At 40.1% G+C, this 15,287-nt stretch overlaps 1 protein-coding gene across 1 annotated transcript; it reads left to right on the top strand.

Moving 5' to 3' along the window:
- The first annotated feature begins 5,714 nt into the window (after positions 1–5,714).
- On the top strand, positions 5,715–14,698 carry LOC118772408 (E3 SUMO-protein ligase CBX4-like). The gene is made up of 5 exons (XM_036520751.1): positions 5,715–5,995; positions 6,238–6,281; positions 7,213–7,278; positions 10,363–10,429; positions 12,372–14,698. The coding sequence occupies exons 1-5, from the start codon at positions 5,927–5,929 to the stop codon at positions 13,743–13,745; spliced, it is 1,620 nt and encodes a 539-aa protein (XP_036376644.1). The 5' UTR covers positions 5,715–5,926; the 3' UTR covers positions 13,746–14,698.
- Positions 14,699–15,287: the final 589 nt, after the last annotated feature.

Raw genomic sequence — 15,287 nt, 5'->3', positions numbered from 1 at the left:
AGGTGGGATACTGGTGTCATGCTCTTGAGCACTGTATCCTAATGCCTCTGTTGGAGCCTTTGGAAACAGTTATAGTTCAAGACCCCCAGGTGCATCTGTGAAACCCGTAGCTATTCCAGCAAAAGGAATACGCCTGACCCTGAGTCTACCTGCTCAGTCTGCCAGAGTAGCTGTTTATGATGCGCTGACTGTATGCACCAAGACAGAAAATGTGTAGAGTGTATTTTGTTAGGTGGTTACCACTGAAACATGACTTCTGCACGTTTTAGTCACTAATTATTTCCATGCATTGAGTCCCTCGCGTTAGAATAGGTGCTAATCATAATTGTGATTATCAACCTACAATACAATACACTAACGTTCTGCCAGTACAAAAAGCCATAGCAACGACAGGACTGGTTTAAATGTCAGGTGTGAAGAGACTAATACAGTGTAATTAGTGTAATTAGCCGGCAAGAGAATTGCCAAGATTTGCACGAGGTCTGTAGTGGGGGCGCGTGCGTCATCGTCGGACTTGAGAAAAATGGTGAAAATTGTACGCGATGAATCGTGAAGTATTGCCTTCCCTTCTTAAATAAGCAAGAGCACTGCTTGCATTTGACATAGATGGTGTTCGGGCATTTAGCCAACTAAATATAGCTCAGAGGCAGTGGTGAGTACCTCTGAAGGGTATTTTTCTTCCGCTTCCCGTCCTGGGGAAGCAACATAAAATGGGCTACATCTAATAGCACACATTCAGAGCTTGCATACGTTCTGTTTTCGATGCGTTTTTTTCCCTCCATCATCATTTGCAAAACTGCTGTATTGAATTACACTAAACAATATTATTCAAATGTATTGTTGATTTTGTTATTCATATCTGCACTAGTAACCAAATTGCTGAAAAATAAAATCGCTTAATGTTCTTTAAGAATACAGCCTAGAGCGCGACCTCGCCACCAGCTAGTCTAGGATATGACTAAGGCGTTTCAGGCCGCAGTGTATCCCCTGAAGACCCCGTAATACCCCTTACATATGGCTTTATAGTGGTTCAAGCCATTCATTTCCGACCGAAGATAATTGCCACGGGAGAAACATTGATTATGTATACATAAAAAGAATACTACATAAACTACATTGATCAGTGGAGTCGATCAGTCTTCTCAAATCATTTTATCAGACACTGTCCGCGCAGGTTTATGCAGAGTAAATGTTATAGCATTTGTCTGAAAACCCAGTTTACGACCGACAGAAATGGCTCTGTTTCATGTGGTGCATTCAGTTGTATCTGGGAAGGTGGGATACCTGACAATGAGGTTGAGCTGATCAAGGCTGTTAATACTATTTTCATAACTTTTAATTCAATACAGGAAACACTTGTTATACAAATGCAAATGAAATCACAGTTCTGCAGCCAATATAAATGGATGGAAAATAATGCATCTCCCACATCAGCAACACAGAAGCAGGGCATGGCCAGGACAAGAACAAGAAAATATGACCTTACTAGCTTATTTATTTATTTACTTACTTATTTGGGGAAATAACCTGGAGAGGAATTGCTTTAGTCATTTTGTGACCATTTGACTATACTATATAAAAGCAAATACATGATACAAAAGGACAGGCCTTATCACACAGTCAATTTTTATGAAAGTACACTGCTCTGAGGTTGAATTTTTCAGCATGGAAAATGCTTGATGGGCAAGAAAAGCCACTTTAGGAAATACTGAAGTACTGTCAATACCTCCTGCTATGCTTTTTTGCCCTGGAAATATAGCTTGACTGACGTCCTTCCCAATTTTGTCCTTTGAACAATCTGATTTTGTTTTTTCTCCTATAGTATAGATGACATGAAATAAGTAACATATTAAAAGCTCAATGAGCTGAATGAATAATAGCTCACCACTCACTTCATATATAATTAATACTGCTTTTTCACCAGCAGTAAAGAAAAAAACTCAAAGAAATTAGAGCGAGCTATTCCTCTTAAATTCTCCTGTAGATATAGAGCTAGCGCACAATTGTAAAAAGAAAAAATGGCTCGTACACTCTCAACTTTTCTGAAACCAATATAGGGTGCTTATCGTTATTTACATTACTGGTAAGTGATTGTGATGAGGGGCATCGATAGAATGGTTAAGTCTCAGCCCTACAATCGAGTGTCCCTCACTCACAGACTCGGTCGCAGAATTAACGGATATATTGGTTTTACCTGTAGATGCATGGCAAAAATGCCAACAGAGTCGCAGTCAGTATGAACAATGCCTGTTTAATTCTAGATATTTAGCCTACCAGGAACTAATTCACTTTCTCAGACAGAAGTGATTATTCAGCTTTACCATGATGCGCATATATCCTCAATGGCCGAAATGCTGTAGAAGTTTCCAGAGGACTCTAAAATACCGATAATTCACTGACCTAATCACATAGTGTGTCTTTATGATAATTTTTTAAAAATTGGTCTCTGTTATACTTCCTCATATTCTTCCACTGCAACAAAAACTCATACATAAGTGCTGTTTAATCCGGAGTAATATTACCCGTATTAGTATCTTAAAGCTGTATTAAAACATAGTATACAAATTGATAAACATTATCTAAATAACACGTCGTCCTCTTCATTGTCGTCATTAACTTCGTCGATAAATGTAATGGAGGAAAACAATTTAGTTGAAGAAATTATGCCGTGAGCGAGAACACAAGTGCAGAGACTGTATGGCGGGGAGGTGTGTTAAAACGAGTTATGAGGGCAGCGGTTTCGAACAGAGAGGGACATGGTCGGGTCAGTGTAATCTCCCTGAGGAACATATTTTGAGTTCTGGGCAAAGTCATCTTTATTTTTACATGTACACATTTAAACTGCTACAGCCACAGCCACGACCGCGGTAGAGCGAACCGCTGTTTCGTCGAATCGTTTAGATAGTTTTGTCATTTGGCCCTAGCTAGTACTTCAATGTCAATTAAGGGGTCTGACGTTTAAAGGCATGTATTTGGTTTAAAACATATAGGCGCGTCCTCGTCTAACAGACTATGAGAAGTAGTTGAACGAAATTGCATATGAAGAGACGACCGTGTACTGCAACCTGCCGTTGCCAACGTGGTAAACTCGCAGTGCTTTATTATCTTTGCAGTTTATGAGAGAAGCCCTTAGTTTGTTCAGTCGCCTACTGTGAAAATGGACGCACGTGTAGCGCACCACCATACACCTGAGCACGTGTGGACATTTGCGCAGTAATGGACATAAACGTTCTTGCTTATGAAAAGCATTTAAGTGTCCATTTTAACAAGTCTGTTAATATGCAATGTGTTCCCTAAACCAAGTGACAATAGACACATACTACACGGTGGGCAATATGTTGCCAAGGAAATGTAAAACAATATATTGGTTTGTTGTGTGTGCTTTCATTAAAAGTGACTTACTTTCATTAGCACGAAACTACAGCTCTCGTTTGGGAAGAGGAGAGCTAAAATAAAGCTAAACCTCCTAAACGAATAGTAAAACACTGTATGTTGTCGTACTGTTTTTGCAGCTCATGAGATGTCGCTTTCGGGCAGAAAAAAACTTCGCCAATGTTTTATCTGCGACGAATTTTCTCCCCGACTACGGATGTAGGCTACGTAACATGGAAACGGACATTAACCACGTCAGCCTTCGTGTGTACGCATGTGAGGACCGAACTCGCCGTACATTTAAGGTGCACAAACGTGGGGTGTTAATTAATGGTTTGTCTGATATTTCGTCGCAGTTTTGTGTTCATTACCTTATATGGAAAGGCAGTCGTGCCTGCTTGCAATAGGCTGGAGATTGCCGCCTGTGAATTGCGTTCTGGTTTAACCCTTCTGGTGCTGAATTTTAGTGAACAAGCCGACGTTACGAGTTCTGTAGCCTACCTGGAGTATGATTTTTTTTTTAAGTCCTTGCGTTCTTGCCGTTCACGACGAGAACGACAAAGCGAAAAAATATGATGGGTGATTTAAATGTGAAAACCCGCCTCGTTAGCGAAGTAATTACTTCACTAATTGAGTGAAGCAGCTGCATCTCTCAACAAATTTACATTTCAGCTGACAGCCAGGCTACTCGTGTATGTCTGTGTGCTTGGAACAGTTCTATTTCATGGTCATTGCTACGAATGTTCGTAAAATTCGGTTTAATGTACACGATGCGTTTTGTAAATAATGCCTACAAGGTAAATGGCTGAACAGACCAAATATAACCATTCAATAAAGTGTGCTGTCACACACTGTGCTGTCACCATTGCAGTACGTCTTTGACATTGAGTGATAACGGCCAGCCTGTGCCCATCCGAATTCAGATGGTATGGATAACGCTGTATACAGGAAGAAATGTGACCGCGTTTAAAGACCGGAAGATACTGATGTTAACCAAATGTAATAAAATGGGATTGTGATGTACATTGAACTTCCATTATTACATGTAAAAATGGCTTTATCACACAAGCGTGCCAATTAAATAGTGCAGAAATTGGTTAAGGGACCCGCTGCAACAAATATGTCTCCTGCAACGGCATGCTTAGGCGCCACATTAAAGACGTCTTCCCTCCTGTACAGTCTGTTGAGGTATTACAGTTTTAACCGTTAAATTAGCATGTAGCCTATGATTTTACAAATGCAGTGTTAGCTTGTGGAAATCCGACAAGTAAACGAAATACAAATCCCACGCGTTATCGGCAGTCCAAACAGGCAAACGCTTCCACTTTCCGTACCAACTGCGAAGGTGTATCGGGTATATATCATTACGTATTTTTCATTCTCATCCATTTTCGTCTTAAAATGTATGAAATGTGTAGGAATTTGTAATTAATGCGCTATGAAATCGATTCGTCAAGCATTCTGTCTTGTGTGGCAATTGTCAAAACTGCTCGCCCGTGTTGAAGATGATAGCTACTGAATATAGCCCATGGTGTTAAAAATAGCTTAAGTATAGGCTACGTCTGAAAATATAAGATCGCTGGTTGTTACACTCGTCAAAAATACTAATGATTAGGCGTCTTACTCTCCAGCTGAGCTAGACTTTTCGGTTAGTTCTTATCTGCTGAAACCCAAAATTATCTTGCTTTACTACTCATCTTTATTGGACGACGAAGAAACATTCCAAATTCTGGATTCCAAGAGGAAAAAACACAATATTTGTCTATTTCTGGAAAAAAAAAACTGTTGTAACCGTCACTGTCTATGGTTATTGTGTCAAGTATTCCCATACTTAAAGATTATGCATTTAGACTGCACATTCTTTTTGGAGGCACATGGTCTTTCAAGTATATAAGGTTCTATGGAATCATTGGAATAAGGATTTAATTGTAGGCTATCTGCTTTAAATGTATCTTTATTAGAATGTGACCTATAGGTAGGTCATCAAAATTATGTCAGTGATTAAATATAAAACTGACATTATGAAATCAATCTCAAACACCACGACACTTAGGGTTTCTAAAGAAAATGTACACATGCTCCTCTTTAAATTAAGCACAAAAACAAGTAGGTTTATTAATAACGTACTTATAGGTAGGGCCTATCTTAAACCACATATTTGATAAATGTGCGTGTGTATCCTCATAGAGATGCATCTAAAATTCGGTTTGTATCCTCGCTATTTTGAAACGTGATTTTCAGTGCTCCCTCTTGCCGTAAAATCCAGCGCTGCATCCAAAAGCTCTAGAATAAAACAGCATAGTAGCCCCTAAACCTCCCCCTCTTCTTTCTGACGTCACCGCTCTAACTATTTGCATGAACTGTTTTCTGCAAGCCTCTCCTAGAGTGCATAGTGTACCTCCCTGCCTATGCCAGCGAGTACCACAGAAAGTGAGTGGGGGAGCTGACGGGAGGGAAAGCATTTTGCTTCGAACGAAAGGAAAATTACCAGCCGGACGCATCGACTGACAGCCTTCGCAGGCTCTACGTTGCAAACCCTTGCACCGCAGCAAGAATGGAGCTGCCCGCCGCAGGAGAACACGTCTTTGCGGTGGAGAGCATCGAAAAGAAGCGGATTAGAAAGGTAGCTGGCTAGCTGGACAACTAAAACTCTCAGTTTGGGCAAACCCGTTTTAGGACTGTCGGTAGCAACAAATATTTATCTAGCCAGCTACGCTAAAAGAAGCGCCGTTTCAGTCTGCGCCAAAAGCCGCCGTTGAGGCGGTTAAATGTTTCTTTTAGCTAGCAAGATAGCTGGCTAGCTGCGAAGGTTCTGGGATGTTGTCGAACGTCATGAACTCAGTGTTTTCTCTCTTCTGTCTGCAGGGTAGAATACAATACCTGGTCAAGTGGAGGGGTTGGTCTCCTAAGTAAGTGTGCATTCAAATGTCAAACTTTATGTACATGTCAACCATCGACATCGTGCCGTTTCAGGTCTATAGCTACGTTAGTATCGAGTTCGACGCCGACTGCATTCTGCCGCGAAATTAGTTGAGGGTATTTTTTTTTTTGTAAATCTCATAAGCGTGTGTCTGCGCGCGCGCGCGAGTGAGTGTGGATCGATGTAGCTACGGATGCCATCACTAATTTATGCGAGGGAAGGGAGAATGTACGGCCACCTCCTGTTTCTTTTTCCATTTTGTTGACAGCATATGGACCCTCCTTAGTAGCTTGTATTTTCAAGCTGAGTATTTGTGGTGTCAGTATCGTAGCTACAGTGTTGCTATGTTTAGACCATGTGTTAAACACGAGTGTCTTTTATTTTATTTATTATTTTTAACACACGCAGGTTCAATGGAATGCGTTTTTCCATTTGCACGTTTGGAATGAGGCTTTATAACGCCTTTATATCACAACGGATAGTACTTTTCTGAGTGGCTATGCATATTTAAGATATATTGTATGTGTGTGTATATATATATATATATATATATATATGAATGTGGAAATAATATATGTGTAATCAATTTGTATATTCTGTTCAGGAATCACTAATACGGTTTTGGTCTTGATTCGTGAAGAATATTTAGGGTAAATCACACTGTCGGGACCTAGGCCTATGCATGATATTATTTTGAAAAGTAATTTTAAAGATGCACAAATACATCTTCCATACGCCTTAGCTTACTTGGTGTCCCGTAGTCAGGTCTGAAATGCATTTTAAATTAAACGTTTGTTTGCGTTTTGTTACTTAAAACAGTTACAATACATTACAGTAGTTATAATAGCCTACACGATAATAGTTATATAGGGTAGTCTGTAATCGCTTTATGTTGCCTCCTCTTCCTCCCTTCTTAATAGATACAACACGTGGGAACCAGAAGAAAACATCCTCGACCCGCGACTTCTTGTCGCTTTCCAAAACAGGTGAGCTAGCCTCGACTTGACGCGCTGACCTTATATAGGTAGTCAAGTAAAGTGGAGGGGGTGAGGCTACGGTGGATATTTTTTATTACTTATTTTTATCATTTTTTATTCTTGGAAGTTCCATGTTGTGTGTGTGTGTGTGTCGGGGGAGGGGGAGTTGTGTACAGTTCTGACCTCTGGTTGAATCCGATGAAGCAGATGCCACGTTTAGTCTAAATTTTAATAGGCAATAGACTTAAAGTCACGTTATAGCCTACACTTCTATACAACGTATGATACCTATACATGCATAACGGTACGATTTGATAAAAAAATGCAGTTTGTATGGGCAGATAGCGTAGGCTAGGCTAACGTTGATCTCAACTGAAAGAAAACGATTCAGAAAATTCTCAGCTGCTGTGATTGGGCCAGACTGAATTACATAGCTGAAATATTGATTTTCAGCGGAATATAAAACTGCGGATATACAATATAGCTAGCAAATGGACTTGCTATGTGACATACGGACTGTGTTGGCTTCCGTTTGTTGTTTCACGTTTTATTTGTAAGTTAGGCTACGTTCCACAAGAATCCATTAAGAATTTGGTGGCAGTTTTATTAGCCTATTATTATTTTTGCTCTTACTCGACATTATTTCCTGTTTGTCTCAGTGTGTTAAATTATGGAAACAGAAGGGAGAGGGGGGGAAGGAATCAGTTTTGTAATCAATATTTAAATGGACATCAAGCGCTCCCAGTACTCTCGTAACGGGCTTCATCAATAGCGGTGTGACCCTGGGGTAAACCAACCGCTACATTGTGTCACGCGGTCACAACTTGCTATTGCCATATCTTTTGTAAGAGAGGAGTGCGCGTTGTTGGCCTCATGGTGTGAACCAATACATGCTATGCTAGTGCTCTATGGAGCAGAAAGTTTGCTGTTGCTCAGTGTCATCACGAGTTTGGCCCTAGCCCCCCCCCCTCAAGAGCCGCAATAATGACATGCCATTCATGAACGATAATCGCTGACCGGGGCCCTTTATGTGTGCTTGCCGACATCTCAGTGTCTAAAGGGAGTTTTTATTTTAGCTAATGGCGTGGGTCTCTAGGGAATTTGATTGGTGTTAAGTGGGGAGCTATGGAAATATCCACGGCGGTCTCTCTGATTAGGACAGAGGTAGGACCAGGGCAAGGAGATGGGGGGGGGGGGGGGGGGGGTTGTGAGTGCATGGAAATTTCCCCAAGCCACAATTTGCTGCTTATCTGAGTACTGAAGTGGTTCATTAGTTCAGTGTTGTGAACCAACACTGATGAGGTGTAAAGCAAAGTGTAAGGTCTTTATAACTTACTGATTTTTTTTTTTATTTCGGTGTAGAGTTTTTCTCTACTGTTTATGTTTGTTGTAATGGAAGTAATGCTTTCACGTTGAATCACCACAAAAGAACAGCTACGAGATAATACTTTGCAAACTGATTTAGATGTGGAATTGTGGTGGTCAAGATTCATGTACAATCACGTGTGTAAACAGCGGAATGTTGCGTACAGCTTTTCAGTCCTCTGAACCAAGCTTAATTGTTACGGCATGGGAATTTGCTTTCGTTAAGAGGGTCACACTGAAGTGCATGTGGTTTTGTCTGAGCTTTGTCTACCCATCTCACTAAGAATCATGAGGAACAGCATTACATTAACATAATAAGAATTTTGTTGTGTATAGTAGATATAGACAGGCATTCCAACAGACACCAGCCTGTAAAAGTACAGCAGCAAAAACAATGCAAACTCTGCTTTAGGGCGATATGTTAGCTGGTAGCAGATGCACAATGTAGTACATATTGATAACTGTAACTGACAAAAAACTCACATACTGTATAAAAGTATTGAACAAATATTGAATTTCTCATAAATTGAATATTGGGCTGTTTGATTAAACAAACTTCTCTCCTGGATGCTGTATCCAAGTATGTCAGTTATTTGCTCATTTTTTCCAGATTGAGTGATCAGGTGTGCTGAGCCAACAGGCATGGAATTAGTTGTGCTCAACAATATTGGCACTGTGTGAGTTAATTACAGACTTTATGGATCCAACCACAAACAGTTTCTGTTTATTAGAATGTGTTTTGTATATTCGTTTGTGCTGAATAAATTTTAGTCTGACTAAACAGTAGTCCAGAACGTGTTATCCCAGGGCCTTTTAGTGTGAGAACAGTCTTAGGTTTTGAAGTGTAAGAGGGAAGTGGCTGTAAATTCCATGATTTTGTGTTCATTTTGAGTTTTTAAATTAAGTTTCTCTTTTCTGTCTGCGAAATCCATTAAAATTTTTTTGCAACTGAATTTAGAGAAAATAATAAAGACATTAACATCAAGCTCACAAGGACTTCGGAAATCTGTAGGTCATTAATTTGATTCTAGATGTATTGATCTTACTGGTGTGGTTTTGGGCTCTTTAGAATTGAGAACCAGTAATACAAAATATAGTTAATGTATTATATGTAATATAGTTAAGTGCATTATCTAGACTTATATTCGTCTAGATAATGGATAAAAGATATTTTTTTTAGTCTAAATGATCTGTGTATAACTCTGTGCTTGAACTGAAAGAAATAACTTAATTGAGGCCATGACAAAACAGATTTTTCAAGAATCAGACTCGGACCAAGACTACAAGTTAGTCACCTGAAGACAAAGGTTATGTCCAAATCATTCAGTTCTGTTCATAAGAGACTGTCTCATCAAAGAATGTTTGCAGATGTCTGTCACACAGTCCTAAGAATTTCTGTTCACCAAGATACAGTACTCTGCCTTCCTGCAGCTATGTCTGCACTGATGAATATTCATTAGCACTCGGCGTTTAGTTGTTACAAAGATTCTACGCATATCGGTAGTGATGACAACCAGATTCAAACAAACGATGGTTTCACAGCTTTTTAATATCTATGAGCACTTGCCTTCACAAGAACTCTTTAGAAAGAGATGAAACACAGTGTACACTACACAGAGCTGTATGTTTTTAGTGAATATAATTTTTGTTTAAATTACAGCTGACAGTCCAAATGGCTTTGTGATGTTACAGTTGACTAGTAGTGTTTTGTTTTATTGTTATTTTCAGGGAAAGGCAGGAACAGCTGCTGGGGTATCGCAAACGAGGGCCCAAACCTAAACACCTTTTACTCCAGGTAATTATCTTTACTGTTCTCATTTACTCATTATTAACTTATTAATTTGTTTATTAACAAAACCTTCTCACAAAGATCACATTACTGTGGTAACACAGCAGGTCCACATTAGGGGGTTTGCAAGATACACACTCCTAACTACGTGCCATTGTTAGGTCTGGGACATTTACATTCTTAACCAGGTTATTTGGGGAAATTTTGCATTGACACCAACTCTGAGCAGCGCATTCCTTTGTTGGGATGGGCTGCTTGTTCTATATAATATTACAGAATTTGACCTGGTGTTGCATTCTGCTTTTATGAGGAGAAATGGTCCTAGTTATTGGTAATTTCCCTTTTAGCTAATTGTAAAGTATTTTTCAGTTTAAATGGTGTGCTGCGAAATAAGTGAATTTTAGTGAACTTTTGTTGATTTTTTTTGGTTACTCAGAGACCCAACAGTAACGGTAAATGGTGTATTCTTTATGTGGGGAAAAATAAACAAATTGTGTAAACTACAACAATAAAAATATATTTTGTACTTTGTATGTAAAATTTCCTTGTCCAAGCAGGAAGAACAGTACTGGTATCCATTTTTAATCTGGGGTAACGTCTAGAGATCTACACCCCCAGCCGGAGTGCTTTTCATTAAGACAAATGGGTCTCCTTATCTGAGCAGAGTGTCGGTTCCTCTCAGGGATATGGGAGGTGTGATTCAGTGTCTGTCAGACACACATGTGGTATAAAATCAATGATGAGGCATGACACAGCCACTGGCATTCCTGTTAGCTAAGGTCATGGTAACAGAAACTTGGGTGACTCTGAAATGTCAGTATAATGGCCTAGAGGGTGGTCATGGAGGGGGGCAAGGAGGGGGGGAAGGAAACAGAAGAATGTGGGGAGCCTGTGAATAACGCACCCATTGGAAGCTTTCATCAACAGGACGTAATTTTTCCTGTGTCCTTCCCCTAACATAGCCAATGGCTCAAACTGCAGGGGACACAGATAAGAAGTGAATGAGGAAGATTATGAAGATATTTAAATAGCCATTTAATGATTCTTATACTTGTGTCATTTTACCCATTACAGAAATATGATGTAAATGAATTGGCTGTTTATTAAATTATTACTTCATAGCTAAGGCTAGTACACAAAATACAGCTTCAGCTGCAGTTTAGCTTGAATGATAACCATTACAAGTTTGCTGTAATTGGTGTTGAAACTCAAGTGCATGCATGCTGAAGTCATATATCAGCTTAGCTGCATATATCATATAGCATGTTAGTTGTTTTGGGGCTACAGTGAATCCTCTACATGTTGTTATTCAGTTTCTGGCAAGTCGAAACACTTTAGCCAGAATCTCATTCAGCATCAGGTCTCACAAGTATAAAGTACAAGAAGGGCTGGCAACATTCTAAGCGCAGTGACCATCCAACAGCTTTAATGTGCCAGTCTCTGCTTCAAGCAAGCTGTTTCCTGTAAAAACATAACAAGAAGTTACAACAGAGCCGTGGAAGAAGAAAGACAATGGCAATGATACTTAAGCACCAAGACAAAAACACATGTTGGACAGAAGGGAGGGATGAGCTATTGAGTTGTGGCAAAACACAAGTGTTTATTTTATGAATCAGCAAAGACATGGAATAACAAACAGTAGAGCACAGTAAGCGGAAAGAAATGGATTCCTGCCTAGTTCATTTTATTTGTTTTGTTATGTGCTTACTAATCTCTGAATCAGCTCGCAAGAAAATGGTATGCTTGGTAATACCTGTAGTAATAATTTCCATACCATAGTGGTGACACGTATTACGAATGCCCAGTTTCAGACCTTGTGTGGTATGTCTGCTCTTTATTTTGCAGCAACCACGTTACAGCTGTGGTGTGACAGGTACAGATTTTGATAGATTGATAAACTTTACGGTGAGTTCTTAGCGTAATAGGTGTGTGTTTCTGGTGATTTCAGGTCCCCTCTTTCGCCCGAAGATCCAGCATCCTCTCTGGGCTTCAGGACGCATCCTTGGATGAGGACAATCGACCTAAATCTGACCCAGTCCAGTTGCACCGATCCCAGACACAGCAGTACCAGCTCAACAGCAAGAAACACCACCAGTATCAGCCCAACTGCAAGGAGAGCCAGGTGGAACAGCAAGTGAACGGAAAGAAGAAATATTACTATCAGCTGAATAGCAAAAAGCACCATCACTATCAGCCAGACCCTAAGATGTATGACATACAGTATCAGAGGGCGAGAGAAGGGAAAGGTCAAGAGCCCACCAATCAGGGATGGAATCTGCCACCTGCTCTGCAACATAAATGGGTCTGTGATAAAGACTCTGGTTGCTTGAGCAAAGTGAAAGATCTCTCCATGGAACTGAAAAAGCTGCCAACTCACCTCAATGGTAGTGAACCGGCTGTCAGCTCAGACACCAAGGAATCTGTCCACCCCAATGGAGTCAGCAGTAAAATGAAGATTGTAAAGAACAAAAACAAAAATGGCCGGATTGTCATTGTTATGAGCAAATATATGGAGAATGGCATGCAGTCAGCAAAGATTAAGAATGGGGACTCTGACAAGGCCGATAAACCACAGCAGGCAAAACTGTCTGTAGACAACAGCACAGAGACCCTCACTGATACAATGAAGCTTGCAAAGAGACAAGTCCAGGAGGGTGGACCTGCAAAAGACAGTGAATGTGGCTTGCAGACTCCTGGTCCTGCACTAAATGGCAGACAGTTCTCTAAAGAGAATGGAGCCTTTCACAAGGCAGAGTCAACTGTAATGGAACAGAGCCAAATAGAAGAGGCTAGGCATCAGACGGAATTGTCAGAGGATCAACCCCTTCAGCTGACCACCAAACCCAACCTGACTCCCTGGCCCTTTGAGATGGGTGTCCTGTCCCGGGTGGATCAGAGAAGGAACCACCTGGCCCCAAATGGAGCCCCTCCCCTCAAGCGCAACCTCTCTGCACCAGAAGAGGACAGGAGGGACTGCAAAAAGTTCCTGAGCTCCAGAAGCATCAGCACCCCCAGCGGTTTTCCCTCCCTACCCCAGGACAGCCCCTTGGCACTCAGTGTCAACAGCTCACACCTTAGCAATGGGCAGGATTATGATTTTCTGGACTCCAATCCAGAGGAGCCCATTGACCTCAGCTGTGTAAAACCCAGGGTTTCACTGGCAAAGACCCAGAAACCTGCAGAGCAGAAAGAGTCTCTGGTGACACCAGAACAGACAGAGGAATCTCTTCCTTGTTTTAAGCCTTTTCTGGGGAACATTATAATCACTGACGTTACCGCCAACTGTCTCACTGTGACATTTAAGGAATATGTCACTGTTTAACAAGCTGACTCCGGAGGAAACGAAAACTACTGACTTCTGTGTGTTTGTCGTTGCAGTGTCAGATACAAAGGAGTGCCCGCATTGTTTGCGTTCAGCATTGTATAAATGAATTCAAATGAAATTCCTACTCTATGCTACACACTGTAATTGTATAAGTTTGGCTATTATTACATAGACAAATATGTTGAACTATAGTAGCCAGAGGTAGCCTGTTAGGCCTGATAACTATTGTTTGTAATTAGTCAATGTGATGCTGGGTGGGAGGTGCTGAGTGTCAGTGCATATTTCTGCTCAGAATAAAAAGCACTTACAGGTGTACATACTTTTTTTGTACATGGAATTTTGATATGGTATCCATTTACTTTAAATACTGTCAATACTTTACAATTCATGTTTTGAGATCATTCAGATCAAATGAGTGTAGATTATGCATATTGTATTGTGTCATTTCATCTTCTCTAAAAGGGGACAATACGATTATATTACATATATTCAGTATGTTTGTGTCTGAAATAGGCCAATACTGAAGTGATAGCTACACCACTGGGTGCCATTGTGTTTTGTCAGCAAATTTTTAATGTTTTTTTTTTTTCTTCATGATGTCAAGACCTCAGAAAGAGGTCCGTGAACCTGGTCAAATGTTTAATCCCCATAAATGAAGGACCTATGTTTCAAAGTGTAATTTGCACTATTCTGTTTAGGGTTGTGGAGTCTTACGTGAAATCAAACTGTTAGCGGAGGGTGATTATTAAAGTTGATTGTCCATCTCAAGTACATGATGATAGAGGGATCTGCACTGGCCAGACCCCATGTGTATCTGATCACTCCTGTAACAGTGTGGTATTTTCCCCAGATAGACCATCCCTCATCAGTTTTGTTTTGACATCAAATCATACATTTCTGATCATTTTAAGACTAAGCTATACCTGGGTATTCAACATGTATTCTTCTTTATTATATGAAAGGATGTGTAGGTTACTTTGTACAACACAGTCTTTACAGTCTTTAGTCTACAATCTAATACAATTTTTAAACTCATGTAATCAACTGAGGACAAGCTAATTTAGAGTCCTCCTTAAATGCAGGTGTGAATTTCCTTGAAGTCGTTCATTAAAACTGCTTGAATGTAACTTAACTGTCACAGTTGACTGTGTGACTCAGTCACAGCTTAATTTGGCTTGCCTTTAATTTTCAGACATTAGACGGTTTTAACTTTTTCTGATACACAGTGTTCTGTTAATTTCAGTATGAAAGCAACAAATGTTTTAAAAGAAATATTTCTTGTGAACAAAAGTAAAGGACAGACCCCTTTTTGCTTTGTCTTAATTTCCATCATAGCATGTGTAATTTAAAATGGCCTGTGGACAGTTCAACTTTTTAAATCCACTGTAAGTGACAAGGCATTTGTGAAATGCAGGGGCTCACTAGTTTTTAAACTGTTCTCTGTAACAATTTTGAACCAATTCATAACCAGCTTTTTTCTATACACAATTCAGAAGTGAGCTCTTGTGTTATTTGCCTCTCAGGCATCCAGTAAACACA

This window comes from Megalops cyprinoides, chromosome 1, assembly GCF_013368585.1.
Source record: "Megalops cyprinoides isolate fMegCyp1 chromosome 1, fMegCyp1.pri, whole genome shotgun sequence".
Taxonomy (NCBI): Eukaryota; Metazoa; Chordata; class Actinopteri; order Elopiformes; family Megalopidae; genus Megalops; species Megalops cyprinoides.
The sequence above is the reverse complement of the archived record's forward strand: the minus strand, read 5'-3'. Positions and strand labels throughout refer to the sequence as shown.